General features: G+C 55.8%; 1 protein-coding gene across 2 annotated transcripts in view; it reads left to right on the top strand.

Moving 5' to 3' along the window:
- The window catches only part of CACNA1B (calcium voltage-gated channel subunit alpha1 B), a gene marked incomplete at its 5' end in the record, with an annotated part of 105,800 nt that overhangs the window by 51,776 nt on the left and 35,540 nt on the right, over positions 1–18,484 (top strand). For both annotated transcript variants that reach the window (XM_081102965.1, XM_081102964.1), the window contains 6 exons: positions 1,287–2,057; positions 2,594–2,811; positions 15,686–15,809; positions 16,222–16,351; positions 16,527–16,586; positions 16,837–16,943. In XM_081102965.1, the coding sequence (XP_080959091.1) occupies positions 1,287–2,057; positions 2,594–2,811; positions 15,686–15,809; positions 16,222–16,351; positions 16,527–16,586; positions 16,837–16,943 (1,410 nt within the window). The remainder of the gene's footprint in view (positions 1–1,286; positions 2,058–2,593; positions 2,812–15,685; positions 15,810–16,221; positions 16,352–16,526; positions 16,587–16,836; positions 16,944–18,484) is intronic.

Genomic DNA, 18,484 nt, shown 5'->3' with positions numbered 1-18,484 from the left:
CTACATTGCTCTGCCTCCCCCGTCAGGCCCCAGTGAGGGGCAGGCACTGTGCTCTCTGCCCCGGAAATGGTCCCGCACGCACGCACGGGGCCTGGTCTCGGCCTTCAGTCCAGACAGCCACCACCTCTCTGCAGTCCCCGTGGGGCCAGTGCCCAGGGCCCCGAGCTTGTGGTGGGCTGGCCAGGGCCCCTCAGGCTGTGGCCCTAGGTGTGGTCAGCGCGATTGGGGTTGGGCCAAGGCCCCCCATTTTCTCTAGATCCCCTTTCCTCTTGATCCTTGCGTGTGTCCGATCCTGGCTCCGTCCGTGACCTGCTGTGGGGCCCTGTGGGCTGTGCCCTCTGGCTGGGTCCTCACCGGAGTGGGATAGCCTGGCCCGAGGTAGTTGGGAGGGAGCCGAGGGCGCACCAGAGCCCAGAGCACAGCGTGGCTGCTGGTGGGCACACACACGCCCAGTCCCATCAGCCTCAGGCTGCGGGGGCCACCACCACGGTGGCCGGGCCACCTCAGGGCAGGAGGGGCGAGACTGAGCTCAGAGGCCATGTGGGCTGGGCCGTCTTTGGGGGGAGGGGGGCGGGGGGCGGGGGAAGAGGTGCGGGTTTACTCAGCAAAGAGCGGCCTGCAGAGGCCTCCTGTGCCCGGGGCAGCGGAGCCCCAGCCGTGACCGAGGCGGTGGAGCTCAGGCCTTTGGTAGCCCGACCAGCGAGGGCTGAGCTGGGCCCACAGGCCACTCTGGCCCGTCCCGGGGAGGGCGCTCTGCGTGGAGCCAGGAGGGGGCAGGGCGTTGGTGGCCATGCAGGCAGTGCCTCCCGGGAGCAGCCGGTGGGTCTTGAGCTGAGCAGCGGGCGTCCTGAGTGGGCCACCTGCCCGTCCTGGCCCCCCTCAGCATCTCCTGGAATGGAGGGGAGGTGCCGCCCCGCCATCTGGCCTGGGCAGCGGCCCACCTGTCCCGGACGCCTATCCACCACCTCATGCCAGTGCCCGTCATTCCCACTGCCCTTACCTCGTGGTCTCAGGCCGATGTCCACTTGCTCAGGAGTGGCCTGAGCCCTCCCCCCAGGCTGGTGTACCCACAGTCTGTGGGTCGGGGCCACTGGGTGAATTCTCTGACCCTGGGACCCCCACCTGCCCTCCCGCACTGACCGCCAGGGCTCCTTAGGGCTCCTGCGCCCTCGCCCTCCCGCTCCCCGCACCCACTCCGCCATCCTCCATCGCTGTGTCATCTGTGGCTTCCCCTGCCGGCGGACAAGTGGGGGGCTGCAAGGGTGCTCACCCCCCTCTCCCCGCAGGCAGCAGAACGCCAAGGCGCGCTCGGTGTGGGAGCAGCGGACCAGCCAGCTGCGCCTGCAGAACCTTCGCGCCAGCTGCGAGGCGCTGTACAGCGAGATGGGCCCCGAGGAGCGGCTGCGCTTCGCCACCGTGCGCCACCTGCACCCCGACATGAAGACGCACCTGGACCGGCCGCTCGTGGTGGAGCCGGGCCGCGAGGGCACACGGGGGCCCGCGGGGGGCAAGGTGCGGCCCGAGGGCGTGGAGGCTGCCGAGGGCGTGGAGGCTGCCGAGGGCGCGGACCCGCCGCGCAGGCATCACCGGCACCGTGACAAGGACAAGGCCCCCGGGCAGGCGGGGGAGCAGGACCGGGCGGACGCCCCGAAGGCTGAGAGCGGGGAGCCTGCTGCCCCAGAGGAGCGGGCACGGCCGCACCGCAGCCGCAGCAAGGAGACCGCGGGGACCCGGGAGGCCCGGAGCGAGCGCGGCCGCGGCCCCGGGCCCGAAGGCGGCCGGCGGCACCACCGGCGCGGCTCCCCAGAGGAGGCGGCCGAGCGGGAACCCCGGCGCCACCGCACGCACCGCCACGGGGACCAGGGCAAGGACGGCGCCGCGCACGGAGCCAGGGGCGAGCGGCGAGCCCGGCACCGTGGCCCCCGGGTCGGCCCCCGGGAGGCGGAGAGCAGCGAGGAGCCAGCGCGGAGGCACCGCCCGCGGCACAAGGCACCGCCCGCACCGGAGGAGGGCGAGGCGGAGGACAAGGACAAGGAGCCCCGGGACCTCCAGCCCCAGTGAGTGAGGCGCATGGGGGCCACCCGGCCGCCCCTGGCCACGCCCCCTCTGGCGGTGCCGACCCTGCCTGTGGGGGTGACGGGGAGGGCACCTCTGCGAATGGCAGGCGTGGCTTTAAGGCTCCGGGAGGAAGAGAGGCTGAGGTGATGGCGGACCTTTTGAGCTCGGCGTGTCAGCATTTTGAAAAACCCTAACTTAACTCTGGTGCCGTCACATATAGAAATTTTTTTATATTTGCAACCATAGTAAAACAAAGACTTATATTTTTGATATTTATTTTATATATTTAAATGCCATTTAACAAAGAGAAATCAACCAAAAAAATGAGTTCGCGTGTCACCTCTGGCACGCGCGCCATAGGTTCGCCATCACTGGCCTGGGGGAGGCGGTTGGGGCTGGTTTGGGACACGCTGACGCCACAGTTCCAGGGAGGCGCGGACTGGGGAGCCCTGTGTAGTGCAGACCCTCCTGCCCGGGCCCTTTTGACCCCGCCTGCCTTCCTCCTTTCCAACCGCTGCTGGGCCTGGGGCTGCAGGGAACCACAGTGTGACCTGGAGGCCGGCGCCGCGATGGGTGTGGGCCTGGTGCGCGCCCTGCCCAGCACCTGCGTGCAGAAGGCGGAGGAGCAGCCGGAGGATGCGGATAACCAGCGGAACGTCACTCGGATGGGCACGCAGCCCTCTGAGCCCAGTGCCGCTGTGCACGTCCCAGTGGCGCCGCCCGGCCCACCCGGGGAGACCACGGCTGTGCCCAGTGAGTATCTCCCGAACCAGCAGGGCAGGCCCGCCTTCGCAGGCCCCATTGCATCCCCCGCTCTCTGCACATGCAGCGGCCTGGGGACAGAGCTGCCTCTGTGGCCCCCCAGGAGAGAGGGCCGTTGCTGGCCGCACCAGTGCCTCGACGCCCTTTGCTCCTGGTGCCGCAGGCGAGCACTGCTCCTGTCGTCTGTCTGTCACTTAGGCTCTGTCCTCCTGCCTCCAAAAACATCTGCAAGTTCCCAGCCAAATCACTAGGGTGCTGGGGACACAGCAGGGGGCGCCAGGGCTGCCCTGTGGGGCTGCTGTCCCAGGAGGACAGACCACGCAGGAGCAGCTAAGGACCAGGCCACAGACACCCGGCCGAGAACTTGCGGGTGCGGAGGGGAGGTGCTGGGGACGGTCCCCACGCCCTGCTGTCCCTGCTGAGCTGCCACCCCCTTCCCCCCTCGCTCATGTCCGCGAGGCCCACACTGAGCAGCAGCACCCACTGTGCAGGCGCCGGGGCTCCGGTGCGCACGTCGCTGCTCGGGGCAGGGGGGGACGAGCTGCCAAGGACAGGCCTCCCGCTGTGCAGGGGGCATGCTGTCGTGTGAGCACCGAGGGTAGAGAACACGCTCCCGGCACAAGGGGAGGCCACAGGAGCGGAGTGGATGTGGATGCCAATGAAGCGGACCGGGTGCTGCCACACGCCTGCCTGTGTTGGCACGTGTCCACACACAGACACATGCCTGCACCCACCCCGCTCAGGTGCCTTCACCTGGGCCTGTGGGCCAGGGTGCCCTCCTGGGGAGAACAGGGAGGGCGCCTGGCTCTGGCTGCCTGGCCTCCTCTTCCTCTTCCTGTTTCACCTGGAGGCAGGGGGCTAGTGACTCGTCTTCCCAGACTCCCAGCAGCCAGCCCTGCTCTGCTCCCTGCATCAGCTGAGGACGAGCCCACGGCCCACCTGGCTTTTGTTCACGGGTGTCCAGGTGTGGCCCCGCCTCCCCAGCCCTGGCAGCCCTGGTCATTTCACTGCCCCACAGTCTGACCTTTTCCAGGATGTGACATGGCTGTAGTCACACGTGTGTAGCCGTGTCAGTCCGGCTTCTCTCGCTCAGTCCCATGCGTGTAAGGTTCCTATGTGTCTCGATATTCATTTCTCTCAGCCCCGAGTAATAGTCCGCTGTCTGGATGGACCAGTTTTTTATCCATTTACCTACCTCCTGGAGAGCATCTCCGTTGCTTCCACATTTTGACAATTATGAGTAAAGCTGCTGTCATGCACGTGCAGATTTGTGTGTGAGCACAGGGTTTTAACTCCTTTGGGTAAATACCCAGGAGAGCGATGGCTGGGTCATATGGCGAGAACATGTTTAATTTTGTAAGAAAAGGCCAAACTAGCTACACAGTTAGCATTCCCACCAGCAGGGAGCGAGGTGCCAGCGTGGGGTGTGGTCAGCGTCCCTCCGGCCTCTGGTGGGTGTGGTGGAGTCGGATGGTGTGACCTTGCATCTCCCGTGGCATCCGCTGCGGGCAGCTTCCGCTTTGCCTGTTTGCCGTCAGTGTATCTTCATTGGTGGGTGTCTTTTAAGGTTTTTGACCCATATTTTAATCAGGTGGTTTGCTTTCATATTGTTGAGTTTTAAGATTCTTTGTACATTTTGGATAACAGTCTTTTATCAGATGAGCCTTTGGAAACGCGGCTTGTCTTCTCATTCTCTTGGCGTTGCCTCTTGCAGACAGAAGTTGTTCATTTAAAAGAAGCCCAGCTTGCTCATGATTTCTTCGTGGGTCACGTGTTCAGTGCTCTGTCTAAAAAGGACCCCCAGGCCCAAGGTCAGCTAGGTTTTCTCCTAGGAGCTGTAGGGCTTTGCATCTCACAGGTAGGCCTCCGAGCCACTTTTACTGAATGCTTGTGGAGAGTGTGAAGTCTGTGTCTAGATTCATACTTTTGCACGTGATGTCCAGTTGCTGCAGCGCCATTTGTTGAAGAGACTCTTTGCTCCGTTGTGTGGCCGTGGCTCCTTTGTCCAAGACCAGGCGAGGCAGCCGTGGGTCTGTTTCCGGCTCCTGTGCGTCGCTGTTTGCGTGTCCTCTCGCCAGTGCCATTCCGTCTTGATCGCTGTAGTTTTGTGAGTCTCCAAGTTGGGCAGCATCCGTCCTCTCAACTTCTTTCTTCGGTGTTGAATTGTTGCCTCCTCTGAGTCGCCTCCGTATAAACTCCAGAATCCGTTTGTCACTATCCATGGAATTATTTCCTGGGATTTTGATTGTGGCTGCGTTACATCTACAGAACAAGTTGGGAAGAACTGTCATCCTGACAGTACTGAGTCTCCCTGCCTCGGAATGTCTCTGCATTCATTTAGGTCTTCGATTTCTATCCATCAGAATTTTGTATTTTTCCTCATAGAGGTCTCTGACGTATTTTCTTAGATTTTATCTAAATATTTCATTTGGGGGGTGCGAATGCAAATGGTATTGTGTCCAACACTCTAACCACTGAGCCATGCCAGAGAGTGCTGGCTCTTTTCTGAGAGAATCTGTGTTTTCCCTCTTTTTTCTTCGCTGGCCTAACTAGAGGCTTGCCGATTTTACTGATCTTCTGAAAGAACCAACTTTTGGTTTTGTCAATGATCTCTATTGAATCCCTCTCTTAAATTTTATTAATTTCTGCTCTAATTCTTATTTCTTTCTGTTGCTCACTTTGGATTTGCTTTTCTTTTCTTTTTCTGATTTCCTAAGGTGGGAGCTTCGAGTATTGATTTTAGATCTTTCTTTTCTAATGTGTGCTCTCAAAGCTACGCATTTCCCTCGTAGCATTGCCTGACAAAGTTGGATAAGTTGTGTTTTCAGTTTTATTTAGTTAAAAATACTTAAAAATTTCTCTTGAGCTTTCTTCCCTGGCCCATGTGTTATTAGGAGTACGCACTGCGGGGCTCCTCCAGTTGTCTTCCTATCACTGATTTCGAGTTTTAGGAGTCAGCACGTTTGCCCACTTTTTTAATTGGCTTGTTTTTCAGTTGTTTGAGTTTTAAGATTTATTTGTATATTTTGGATACAAGTCCTTTATTAGGTATGTGGTTTGCAAATGTTATCTTCCAGTTTGTGGCTGGTCGTTTCATTCTCTTAATTTCTGGTGTTTTTATTTTCACTGATGGGAGGGATTCTGCTCTCTGCTATTACTTCTGCCAGAAGCTGAAATCTAGGCTAATGGCTTTTATATGTTCATTTTGTATCCTATTACTTTTTTGGATTCTCAAATTGTTGATCAGTTTTAGCATGGTTCTCTAAGTATCGAAACTCCTGCAGATGTAGCCCTTTCTAACCATTCCTCTCCCGAGTTATGCCTCTTGTCACTTCCTTTGCCTGATTGCCGTGGCCAGCACAGGGTCAGAGAGCAACGGCGTTCATGGGCCCCTGCCTGGTGGTTGCCTACACCAGGTAACGTGGGCTCTAGGTTTGAGAGATGTGTGTGCGTGTATGTGTGTGCGCGCACGCGCGCGTGTGTGTGTGTAAAATCATGTCACAGGATCCATCAGTTCCTTTTCCATTAAGTATATTGATCTGTAGATGTTAAATTTCCTGAAGGCCTTTCATCATCCCTGGAGATCACCCACAAAACCTGGGGGTTCATAGTATGACTTTTCTGATATTGAACTGTCTTTGTGATCTTAAACCCCACATGGTTATCATATCTATTTTATCATGTGGTGCTGGGTTCTGTTTATCAATGTGTTATGTAGGATTTGAGGGTTGATACTTTAAAGTGAGATGAGTTCTGTAGCTTCCTTGTCTTACGTTTGAGTGTTATATGTTTAGATATTAGTGCTCAGTAGTTATCTGCGTATCACCACAAATCCGTTTCTGAAAATCAAATATTGTAATGCAAGTTTTGTCATCTATTATTTTTTTAAATATATTTTATTGATTTTTTTACAGAGAGGAAGGGAGAGGGATAGAGAGTTAGAAACATCGATGAGAGAGAAACATCAATCAGCCGCCTCCTGCACACCTCCTACTGGGGATGTGCCCGCAACCAAGGTACATGCCCTTGACTGGAATCGAACCTGGGACCTTTCAGTCCGCAGGCTGACACTCTATCCACTGAGCCAAACCAGTTAGGGCTCTGTCATCTATTATTACTATTATTATTTTTGTTAATTCTCATCCGAGGGTATTTTTCCCATTGATTTTTAGAGAGAGTGGAAGGGAGGGAGTGAGAGTGAGAAAGAGAGAGGGAGAGAGAAACATTGATGTGAGAGAGACACATCGATTGGTTGCCTTGGCACATGCCCCGACCAAGGCTGGGGATCAAACAAGGGCACATACCTGGGCTGCAGGTTCAATCTCCGGACCGGTCCTGATTGGGGTGTGTGGTGAGGCAACCAATTGATCGATCTCTCTCTTTCTCTCTCTCTCTCTCCCCCCCCCTCCTCCTCCCTCCTTCCTTGCCTTTCTCTTCCCCCCCCTCCCCCCACGCCGCTCTCTAAAAATCAACGGAAAAAAATATCCTCACGTGAGGATTAACAAACAAAAACTGTCCTCTCATTCAGTGTTTTCTCTTGCTTGTCATTTTTATCCTGAATGTTTTGTGTCCTCCCCTTTTTTCTTGATTAGTTAGTGGTTATATTTTTTTGGTAGATTTTTACTTAAAAAGACAGTATTTTAATTTATTTATTAGTTCTGTGTGTTTTTTTAAGTAATTATTTCCAACTTTACTATTTTCCTGCTGCCTTTATTAATTAATTAATTAATTATTTGTTGGCTTAAAACCCCAAACTTTATTTACTCACAATTCTGGAGGCTAGAGGGCTGAGACCCAGCTCTTGGCAGGATTGTGTCTTCTGCGCCTTCTTGGTTTTACTTTGTTGTTCCTTTTCTCGTTTCTGGAAACGTGGTTTATTTTATTCTTTCATTTTTATTATATGATTACTTAAGGCTATGAATTTCCCTCCAATCACTAATTTCATTGTGTCCTATAGACTGTGACATCTGGTGTCTGTGTTTCATTAAATTTTAAAGAAGTCGTGTAACTTGGGTTGTGTTTCCCCCGGTGTCTGGGGCTCCCCAGGGCCTCCGACGTGGGGCACCTGCACCCGCAGTCACTCTGACCTGCGGCCTTTCCTTTCCTTCCTCCCTCCTGGCCCTGTGGCGCCTTCAGACCAAGGTCAGGTGGCAGCTGCGGGCGGACCGCCCCTTCTCTGCCTGCTATGGTGGGAGCCCGTCCGTCCGTCCGTCTGTCTGTCACCCTCAAGTGGGAGGCTGGCAGCAGTAGTTCTGATTCCGTTTTTAGGTTCTTCTGTCGATGCGCTTCGTCAGATTCTGCTGTGTCCCCTTTTTGGGAGAGTTTTTATGTTGAATAAGTGCTGAATTTTGTCAGGTAACTTTCTGTCCCAATTGATAGGATCATGAGTTTTTCTCCTGGGGCAAAAGGAGGTTTACAGCTGTGTCTGTGGAACAGTTTATTCTTGTATTATTATTGATTAGTTATTGTATTGTTTTGCATACCAACACTGCAAACCAGCTTTTGCCCCGCGCTGTATGCTAGTTTATATTGATTTTCAGACACTCGGCAGCCTCGGTCCCTGGGATAACGCTGCCAGCGCTGTGTGGAGTCACTGTCGCACGCTCCTGAGCCCGCTGCTGTTTGTTAGGCGTTTCTGTGCTCGCGGGGGTGCTGGTCTGCACTTTTCCTTTTTGTGCTGCATCTAGTTTTGGTGTCAAAAGACTGGACTCACACAGTGAGTGGGAAAACGTCTCTTCTGTCTGTGGAGGAGATTGTGTAGAACTGGTGCTGATTCTTGTGTAAATGTTTGGAAGAATTTGCCAGTGAAACGTTTCTCCTTGGGATGTAAGCTGCTTGTCGCTAGTCAGAGGCTGTGTTGTCTGTCACCGCAGCCGGTGCAGTAGCTGGTGGAAGGGGCTGGGCCGTCCGGGTGGGGGTCAGGTTGGCGGTGTGTGGTGACAGTGCCCGCATCGTCTGCTTCCTTGGGACCGTGGGGCCAGCCCTGTCTCATTCTTTTAAAAAAAAACAAAAAACATTTTATTGATTTTTTACAGCGAGGACGGGAGAGAGATAGAGAGTTAGAAACATCGATGAGAGAGAGACATCAATCAGCTGCCTCCTGCACATCTCCCACTGGGGACGTGCCCGCAACCCAGGTACATGCCCTTGACTGGAATCGAACCTGGGACCTTTCAGTCCGCAGGCAGATGTTCTATCCACTGAGCCAAACCGGTTTCAGCGGATTTAATGTAATTATATATGTTATGGCTTCAGACTGCTGTTGTGGTTTCCTTTTGGTTTTTCTGTTTTTTGTTTCTCTGGCTTCTTTAAGAATTCATTTTGCTTTAACTTTAGCATTTTTTTACTGTATCGCTGTATTTTTTTTTTAATGTTTGCTCTGGGTATTACATTATACCAGTGGTCGGCAAACTGCGGCTCGTGAGCCACATGTGGCTCTTTGGCCCCTTGAGTGTGGCTCTTCCTCTGCCTTAGGAGTACCCTAATTAAGTTAATAACAATGTACCTACCTATATAGTTTAAGTTTAAAAAATTTGGCTCGCAAAAGAAATTCCAATCGTTGTACTGTTGATATTTAGCTCTGTTGACTAATGAGTTTGCCGACCACTGCATTATACAATAACTTACTCCAGTATACTAAAGTTATCACTGTACCAGTCTGAGTGAAGCATGAGAACTTCACTCCTTTTTTTCCTCTCCATATATAGTTTAACTAGAGGCCCGGTGCACAAAATTCGTCCACTGGGGGCAAAGGGGTCCCTCAGCCCGGCCTGTGCCCTCTCACAGTCCGGGCCCCCTCGGGGGATGTCTTCCTGCCGGGTTAGACCTGATCCCCCAGGAATCAAGCCTAAGCTGGCAGTCGTGGGGATTAGACCTAAGCCAGCAGTCAGACATCCCTTTCGCAATCTGGGATCCCTTGCTCCTTACTGTTCAGCTCCTTACTGCTCGGCTCGCTGCTCCTTAGCGCTGCTGCAGAGGTGGGAGAGGCTCCCGCCACCTCGGCTGTGCTCGCCCGTGGTGAGCCTGGCTTCTGGCTGAGTGGCGCTTCCCCTGTGGGAGCACACTGACCACCAGGGGGAAGCTCCTGCGTTGAGCGTCTGCCTCCTGGAGGTCAGTGCACATCATAGCGACCGGCCGTTCTGGTCATTTCACTGTAATGGTCGCTTAGGGTTTTATTATATAGATTGTCATAAATATTTCCTGTGCATATATTTAGAACCACACCAATATTTGTTATAACTTTTGCTTCACCCAAAAATTTAGGAAATTTAAGAGAAGAAAATATATTGTATTTGCTCATATTTTTACTCCTTCTTTTGTTCTTGCTTTCTTCCTGATACTCCAGTATTTCTTCTTTCATAATTTATATTCTGTTTAGAGGACCTTCCTTGGTCATTCTTTTAGTGTAGGCCTGTGGGTGACAGATTCTCTTAGTTTTCCTTCATCTGATAATGTCTTGATTTTCCCTTCATTCCTGAAGGATGTTTTTACTGGGTATAGAATTCTGGGTTGACAGTTCTTTTTTTTTCAGCACTTGAAAAAACGTGTGCCTCTTCCTTGTGACCTCCATGGTTTCTGATGAGAAATCTACTGTCATTCGAATTGTTTTCTTCCTATAGGTAAGATGTTTCTCTCTCGCTGCTTTCAAGATTTGTTTCTTTGTCTTTATATTTCAGAAGTTTGATTATGATGTATGTTGGCATGAGTTGCTTTAGGCTTATCCTGTTTGGGGTTTGCTCAGATTCTTGAATTTGTAGGTTTATGTCTTTTTGCCAAATTTGGAGTATTTCATCCATTATGTCTTTGAATACGTCTTCAGCTCTGCCCTCTTTCTCTTTTCTTTTCAGGACTCTGTTGACGTGAATGGTAGATCTTTTGTTATAGTCTCGAAGGTCTCTGAGACTCTGTTAACTTTTTTCAGTCTATTTTTCTCTGTTGTTCAGATTGGGTAATTTCTTTTGTTCTGTCTCTCAGTTCACTGATTCTCTCCTCTGTATGCTCCATTCTGGTGTTAAGCCCACCTATTGAATTTTAATTTCAGTTATTATATTTTTTCAGTTATAAAATTTATATTTGGTTATTTATACCTTCTAATTTTTTGCTAAGGTTTTCTGTTTCTGTCTGATATTTTTTTCAAATGTGTTCTTAATAGTCTGTTGAAGCAGATTTATGAACTTTGCATTATTGTCAGATAATTCTAACTTCTGTATTATTTGGTGTCTGTTGAATGTCTTTTCTCATTGAAGTGGATATTTTCCTGATTCTTGGTGTGACAACTGGTTTTTTTATTGAGACCTAGACATGTTGATATTATGTTATTAGCCTGTGAGTCCTAGTTAAGTCTTTGTCGTAGCTGGTCTACTGTGACACTGCTTAGTGGGGTGAAGCAGGGAAGTGCTTGTATGTCAGCTCCCTGGAAACTGACATCTGGAAGTAGCTTTCACACAGGGCATTAGGCCAGGGCTGTGACCCCCCACGGATGTCTGTCTGTTCCATTACCATTTGTGGAAAGGCTCCCCTTTTCCGATGGAGTTACTTGGGCACTTTTGCTAAAAATCAATTGGTGGGTGTTATTTCACGTCAGGAAAAATTTCTGGGATTATGCACTTAAATGTTCATTCTAGTACATAGTTTTATTTTTATTTTTCAGGCATTCCACTTATATAAATCTTGGATTATTTTGTGTGTTTTTTATTTGACTTTCTGATCCTTTTGGAAACTCATTCTGTCCTGGCCAGGTAGCTCGGTTGGTGAGAACGTCGTCCGGATATGCCCGAGCTGCAGGGTCCCCTCTGCTCCACACCTCACCAGCACTGTTGTCTGTTGGTTGATTGATGGCGGCCATTCTGGCCGGTGTGAGGTGACAGCTCACCGTGGCTTTCGTGTGCCTCTCTGATGATGAGTGATGTCGGACCTTCCTTGCCATGTTCCTATTGGCCTCTGTATGTCCTCCTTGGAGACATGTCTGTTCAGGTCTTTTGCCTGTTTTTTAATTGAATTGTTTGTCTTCCTTTTGTTGAGTTGTATGAATTCTTTCTGTTTTGGAAATTAACCAGATTATAAGGTTTTAATTTAACTATTTGATTTTGTATTTGTATCTCTTTGGTCTTTTCCTGAAAATTTTTGTCTTTTTACCTTTTTAGAAAAGTCATAGTGAGCAGGAAGTACGAGAGCTTTGCCGTAGGCCCCTGCCAGGCTCCACATGGGGGCAGCCTCCTTCACCATCCGCACCCACAGGTGGTGCACTCGTTAGAGTCAGTGCGCCCACACCGCATGCCTCCGCCACCGGAGCCTACAGCTCGCGTGAGGCCGCTCCCGGGCTGTCGGTGCTGTGGGTGTGGGCCAGTGTGGTAGACACAATGACATGTATCATCATAACTGGACAGAGTAGGTTCACTGCCCTAAAATCCCTTCTTTTGTCTTTCTACTTGGTGAATTCTGTTTTTAAAATGATATTCTTTTTAAGAAAATCATATTTCTAATTATTTGCTCCTCTTGCACAGAAACGTAAGCAGGTTTTTATCCAGCCACAGAGTTGACAGTCTCGTTACGCTAAATAATTTTCCTGTAGATTATTTTGTTTTCTGTGTAGATAGTTACACCGCCTCTGAATATAATTTTTGACTCATGAACTTTAAAGTTTGTTTTTCAATTTCCAGTTGTAAAATTTGAACCTCGATTAATCTTTGTCTCTGATAACTGCCTGGTCTCTAACTCATTTCACTGGCGAGAGGACATGACCGGTGAGGTGGTGAGGCCACGTTTGCCTCCTGCAGTGACTCGCTCTTCTCTGGGCCCAGCTGACTCGGGTCCCGGCACGTTTTGCTTACATGTCCACGCCTCTGTCTGCCCGCAAGTCCCAGCCCCCTGCCTCCTAGTCCAGGACGGCGAGGAAGCCCCGGCTGTCAGAGTGTCCTCTGGAGCCCGTGGTCCCAGGGACCCCGTCCGTACTGCCCGCTGAGTGCCATGAATGAGGATGCTCTCCAGAATTCAATGACAGGTTTACTCCAGGGTCTTAAGATTGCAAATCGGGGTCCACTGCAGGTCACACCGGAGTGTTCTGAAGAAGCAGAAGAGCTGAGCGTCTTAGGGAGCAGGGCCGCCCCGCATCCTTGGCCTCTGGGTTGGTCTGAGCGGTGATCTCAGGCCGCCAGGTGCGCGGACCTGCTTTCCCCGATCTGCAGAGGGCGCGCGTGGGTTCCCGTAGGCACCAGGCACCGGAAGTTCAGCAGTTTAAGTTCTAGTCCTCGGGCTGGTTAGCGTGAAGCGCTCTGTCCCTCGGGACTCGCCGTGGGGTCTCGGTGGCTTTGTGAGCCTGGCTGTGCGTTGTTCTTCACGCGGCGCATGTGCAGTCCACCTGCTCGCTTTCTCCTGCTCCTCTGTCTCGTGTGGCCTTGACTAGGGGTCCAGCCAGAGGAGCTTAGAAGACTGGACGGCACGCGATCCCCGCCTCCGCGTGGGCTGCTCTGAGACACACGCCTAGTTGCTTACGGCGCAGCACGCGGGCGGCGTTGGTGAATGTCCCTGCGCGTTAGGGCATGTGTTTTCCTGCATCTCGGGGGCGTGGCTTTTTATATTTGTCTGAACCGTTTCCTAGTTGCTCTGCTAAACATTCCTGCACTCACTAGGGTTTTGCCTGACTGACTGGCTAAGTGAGCGAGGTGATTTGAAAACTCTCGTGGGCCGTCGGCTCTGCCTTTGCCGCACATTTCCTGACTGATCGCAGCTGTGAACAGTCTGAAACACGCCGATCAGACAGAAAGCCTGGAACAGGCGACAGAGTGCTGTGTGTTCTACCACAGTCACGGCATTTCCGATCTCTTTTATGGGCCTTTTTCTTTTACTTTCTCGGTAAAAACTTATTAAAATACACGCGTTTGCCTCCTGCATTCTGAGCTTCTTTACTTGTGTGTGGCGTTGTGTGTCTCCAGAACCGGGCCTGCTGTCACGTGTGAGCCGCTCAGCCTCCGGGCTGGGCTTCTGCCGGGAACATCCCCGCGCGCCTCTCCAGTGAGCGTGGCCGAGGGGCATGTGTCCCCCTTGGACGTGCAGCCCTTCCGTGGCCTGTGTGCCGGGCTTGTCTCTGGTGAAGTCCTAGGAACGGCCGTTAGACCCACCCGCTCACGCGCCCGGCGAGGGTTACTTTCTTGGATGTGCTCCATCCGGCGTGGACTTGACAGTGTCCCCTTTTTCCTCCTCTCCCTCAGTTCTGAGGTTGAATAACGGCTTGTTCATTTGCTTGGTCACCACATTGTTCCTCTCCTACCGCTTACAGACGATGAATTCTGTCCGGTTGTTAGTGGCCGCCCTCCCATCCCGCCCTGGGTGGCGGCTGTGGGGGTGTGTGTGGCTCCCCACTCCCCCCCTGCTGCCCCGCCTGCGCCCCGCTCCCAGTCTCTCCTCACTTTTTAGACCGTTTCCGCTCCCCTTTCCTGCGCTCAGGCCTTCCTCCAGGGCTGCTGTCTCTTCCCCACGTCGCCCTCCCGCCAGGACTGCTCCCTGCATCGCTGAGGAGGAGCCGCCTGTGGGAGGAGCGGCTTAGCCGGGGAGTCAAGATCTCTGCCACTTCGTAGCCAGAACCTAACAGACACAACAATGCCAAGAACAAGCCTCACCAAACAGCAGCGCCCGCACCTCTGTGGGCCCTGCCGGCCGCGGGAGGTCTCCCTTCCTCCCCCTCCTCCCTCCACCCTTCCCCTCTCTCCCCTAAACCCCCCCCCCCCACTTTCCCCTACAGGGAGCAGAACCCTGTCCCCACACTGTCTCCTCCCCCTCCTCCCCCTCCTCTTCTTCCTCCTCTGCTCTGGGCGGGGCTGCTCTGGGCGGGGCTGCTCTGGGCGGGACTGGGCCCCATGGCCCCCCCCCCCAGGGGTGGCGCTTGCAGTTCTGGCGTGTTGACGTGTTGCGGGTCCAGCACCTGGAAGCCTTGCATTGTGTTCGCTCAGCTTGGTGGCGGTTTACAGGGGAGGCCGGGCCGTTCTCAGCACCGGGCCCCAGGCCATTGGCACGCCGGGTCAGTTGTATGGCATTTTGTTGCTTGTTTTTTTAAGACAGATTTTTACAATTTTTCCCCATATTTATATTCAGTTATTTCATATTCCTCACCTCGGGTCTCAGAACCGCTGGGTGTGACTCTGGTTCTGCCGCCGCTCCGGGGTCATGCTGCTCTGTGTGAGGGAGTTTCACTCAGTTCCCATACGATTGACTGAGCGCCTTACTCAGGGGCTGGGCTGACGGAGCCCCAGACACGGGCCCACGGCTCCCACAGGCCTGCGAGGGCGGCCCTGGCCCTTCTGAGACCAGAGTCCGCCCTTCTGCACGGGGCGCACGAGGGGCCTCACCCGGGGCAGGGAGGGTGGGGTGAGGCCCTGGGTCTGGGCTCCCCAGTGCGGACTCCCCGCGCTGCTTGCTTTCGGTTTCCTGCTCCCTGACCTGTGAGTTCTGTCAGCTCCCTTTTCCTGGTGGGTAACCTGCATCCAGCCGTGGGCGTCGCCGAGCCGGGCAGTGTGACCCCGGGAATGGGCTGGACGTCAGGGTCGGCACTCATGCTGTGGAGCAGCGCTGTGCGGGGCGGCGGGATCTGCGTGGCCCTGGACTCTGAGAAGCCTGATGTGCGGGAACCGACCAAGGGGGCGGTGCCGAGTCAGGATGGTCTGGGAGGGGCCTGGGAATGAACCCCAGGCGGTGCGCCCAGCAGGCTCCGGAGGGGTCTGTGGTCCAGGACCCCGAGGCCCCGCCGAGGCACCGGGGCTGAGGGAGCGGGGCTCCCAACCACACACCTTTCCCGTGAGGGAGCCCAGACAGCACCTGTCGCCCGGTGAGACCTGTGCACCACCCCCCTCACCTGGCGGCCCCTTCCTTGCAGGTGGCAACGTGGACCTGGAGAGCCAGGCGGAGGGGAAGGAGGCGGAGGCCGATGGCGTGATGCGGAGCGGCCCCCGGCCCATCGTCCCCTACAGCTCCATGTTCTGTCTCAGCCCCACCAACCTGTGAGTCCCTCCCGCCCGCCTGCGCCATGCCTCTCACCCACGGCCCGTGACCACACCCACTGACCGCTAGGTGCTAGGTGTGCCCGGCAGGTGACACGACGGCCGGGTCCTCCTCCTGGTCACTGGGTCAGCCTCACTGTTCCCGCGGAGGGGTCTCCCCACCTCTGGGGACTCTCCGGCGTCATCAGCTTCTAAGTCTCCCATCGTCCTGCTCAGCCTGTGCGCTGTGTTCAGTGACCCCCCCGCCCCCCCATCAGAACAGCAGCGCTCAGCCCGCTGCATCCTGCAGCTGCCCCTTCCCGGGCGCCCTCTGGGCCTCCGCACCCGCCCACCAGCCAGAGCCCAGCTTCCTGCCAGAGGGACCAAGCAGGCGGCAGGGAGGGGCCCCGGCTGAGCCCCACTTTGCCCCCAGGCTCCGCCGCCTCTGCCACTACATCGTGACCATGCGGTACTTCGAGATGGTCATCCTCGTGGTCATCGCGCTGAGCAGCATCGCCCTGGCCGCCGAGGACCCCGTGCGTGCAGACTCGCCCCGGAACAACGTGAGCACTGTGGGGGTGCAGGGGCGGCCAGGGCCCAGCTCCGCGCCTGCCAGGAGCAGCAGGAAGAGGGCAGATGGGCCCTGGCTGACGGGTTGTCTGCCCCGAGGTCGGGGGGACCTGGAGCCCCAACGCCCAGCGGTGGGCTGGCCTCCTGAGAGCAATCCCCGGGTTGCAGGTCCTGAAGTACATGGACTACATCTTCACGGGCGTCTTCACCTTCGAGATGGTGATAAAGGTGAGCGACCCAGCCTCCCTCGGGGCTCTCACGTGCCCCCCCACACACATGGGGACTCGGGGGGTCGCTCACTACAGACTCACCGCAGCATCGGTTAGTGGGGAGAGCGCCCCGCACACCTGACCAGGGTCCCCGCTTTCCGGATGTCGGGCAGGAGGACGTGACCTGGGACCCCTCCCCCACCCCGCGGCTCTGGGTCTGCCCGCCCTTTCCCTGAAGTAACCGCCCTAAACTGCACTTCTCCCTGAAGATGATTGACCTGGGACTGCTGCTGCACCCGGGGGCCTACTTCCGGGACCTGTGGAACATTCTGGACTTCATTGTGGTCAGTGGGGCCCTGGTGGCGTTTGCCTTCTCGTAAGTACCCACGTCTGCAGCCCCCAGATGCGCGGTGGGGTGTAGGGGACCGCTGGCCTCCAGGCTGCCTGTAGCTCCGTCCTTCTGCTTGGCCTGGGCTGGGTGGGAGGACCTCTAGCCGGTGCGTCCCCCACCAGCCCTGGTTCTAAAGTTGGGGGCAGCCTCGGGCTGGTCTGCTCTCGGCCTCTAGGCAGCCCCCCTGCCCTCGGCGGCTCCCATTGGCGGAGCTGGGGTGCTGGTGGGCGCCGTTCTGGGGTCCAGGCCATTTTCTCTGGTTCCCTTGCGTGGCTGGGCCTGGGACTGGGGCAGGTGTGGGGCTGGGCGGAGCCGGGGGTCCCAGGGCGAGTGGTGGCAGGAGATGCGGAGACAGGACGACCGGCAGGCGCGGAGGGCGGGTCCTCCTCTCGCCCAGCCAGGCCTCCTCACTGACTCTCTTTTCTTTGTCTCCTTGTTGCTGGACTCCCTGTTGTAGGAGCTTCATGGGGTAATGCCTCCCCTGTCCCCTCACACCGCCACATCTCAGCTGCCCTCGGGCCGCGTCATACGCTCACCTCTCATCAGCTCCACCTCCGGGCTGCATGCTGCCGGAGCCGCCTCCCAGGCGGTGCCCCCCTGGCCTGGCGGAGCCTGGGGGCTGGGTGGGGATGGTCCTCCGTGGGGTCAGTAGCAGGTGTCCCAAGTGAGTGTAGGCGGCCAGAGCAAGAGCCCGAGGGCAGCTCCACGGGCTGCTGTGACCAGGTGGGGGCCCCGCTGCCCCGTCTGTTCTCGGAGGTCGGCCTCCTCTCTGTCCGCCCCCGACGCCTGGCACTCCCTCCCTCCTGGGGCCTTACCTCTGTGGAGGAGGGCACAGCTCGGCCACCACTTGCCATGTGGAGGCGTGTTCGACGGGGAACTTGGAGCGAGAGGGAGGGGCAGGGAGACCCAGCCAGGTGCCCCAGAGGGAGAGCAGGACAGGGCTGGCAGAGAGAAGGCAGCCTCTGCCTCAGAGCCCGGACCGAGCGTCTGTTTCCTAGGAAACAAGGGCAGGGCTCTCGCCTGCCCCCTCAGGTGCCCGCAGGCCCCTCCCAGGCTGGCTCAGCGGGAGCTGCGAGGCTGGTTTGGGGAGGGTCAGGCAGTAGCTGGCGGCATGCGGAGCCGGGACAGCCTGGCTTCAGGGGTGTTGATCTGCTTTTGGAACGCAGGCCCCAGCAGGGTCCCAGGGGAGGGACCGGGAGGCTCTAGCTTGGCTGGAGCCTAAGGAGACTGGGGGTCCCGCTCCCCTGACAGGCAGGTCCCCTGAACGTGAGGAGAAGTGGCCCCTGAGCCTCAGCCACTGCCCCACGTGGCCCCAGTGGGTGTGGCCTTGGCCCTGAGCAGGCCTCCAAAGGCCCCTGCCCTGCTTCAGGGTGGCAGGAGGGCGGCCCCAAAGAGTGACAGCTCCTGGGCCCTGCCAGCCGAGGGAGCCCCAGGTTCCCTCCGAGGGGCCTGGCCTGGTCTCACCGGTGCTGGGCTCCGGGCCTGCTCCACACCCGCCTCCTCCCCCTCCCGGCTACTCTCTCCAC

The sequence above is a fragment of the Myotis nattereri genome, assembly GCF_964212035.1.
Source record: "Myotis nattereri genome assembly, chromosome: 12".
NCBI lineage: Eukaryota > Metazoa > Chordata > Mammalia > Chiroptera > Vespertilionidae > Myotis > Myotis nattereri.
This window is presented reverse-complemented; position numbering and strand designations above follow the sequence as displayed.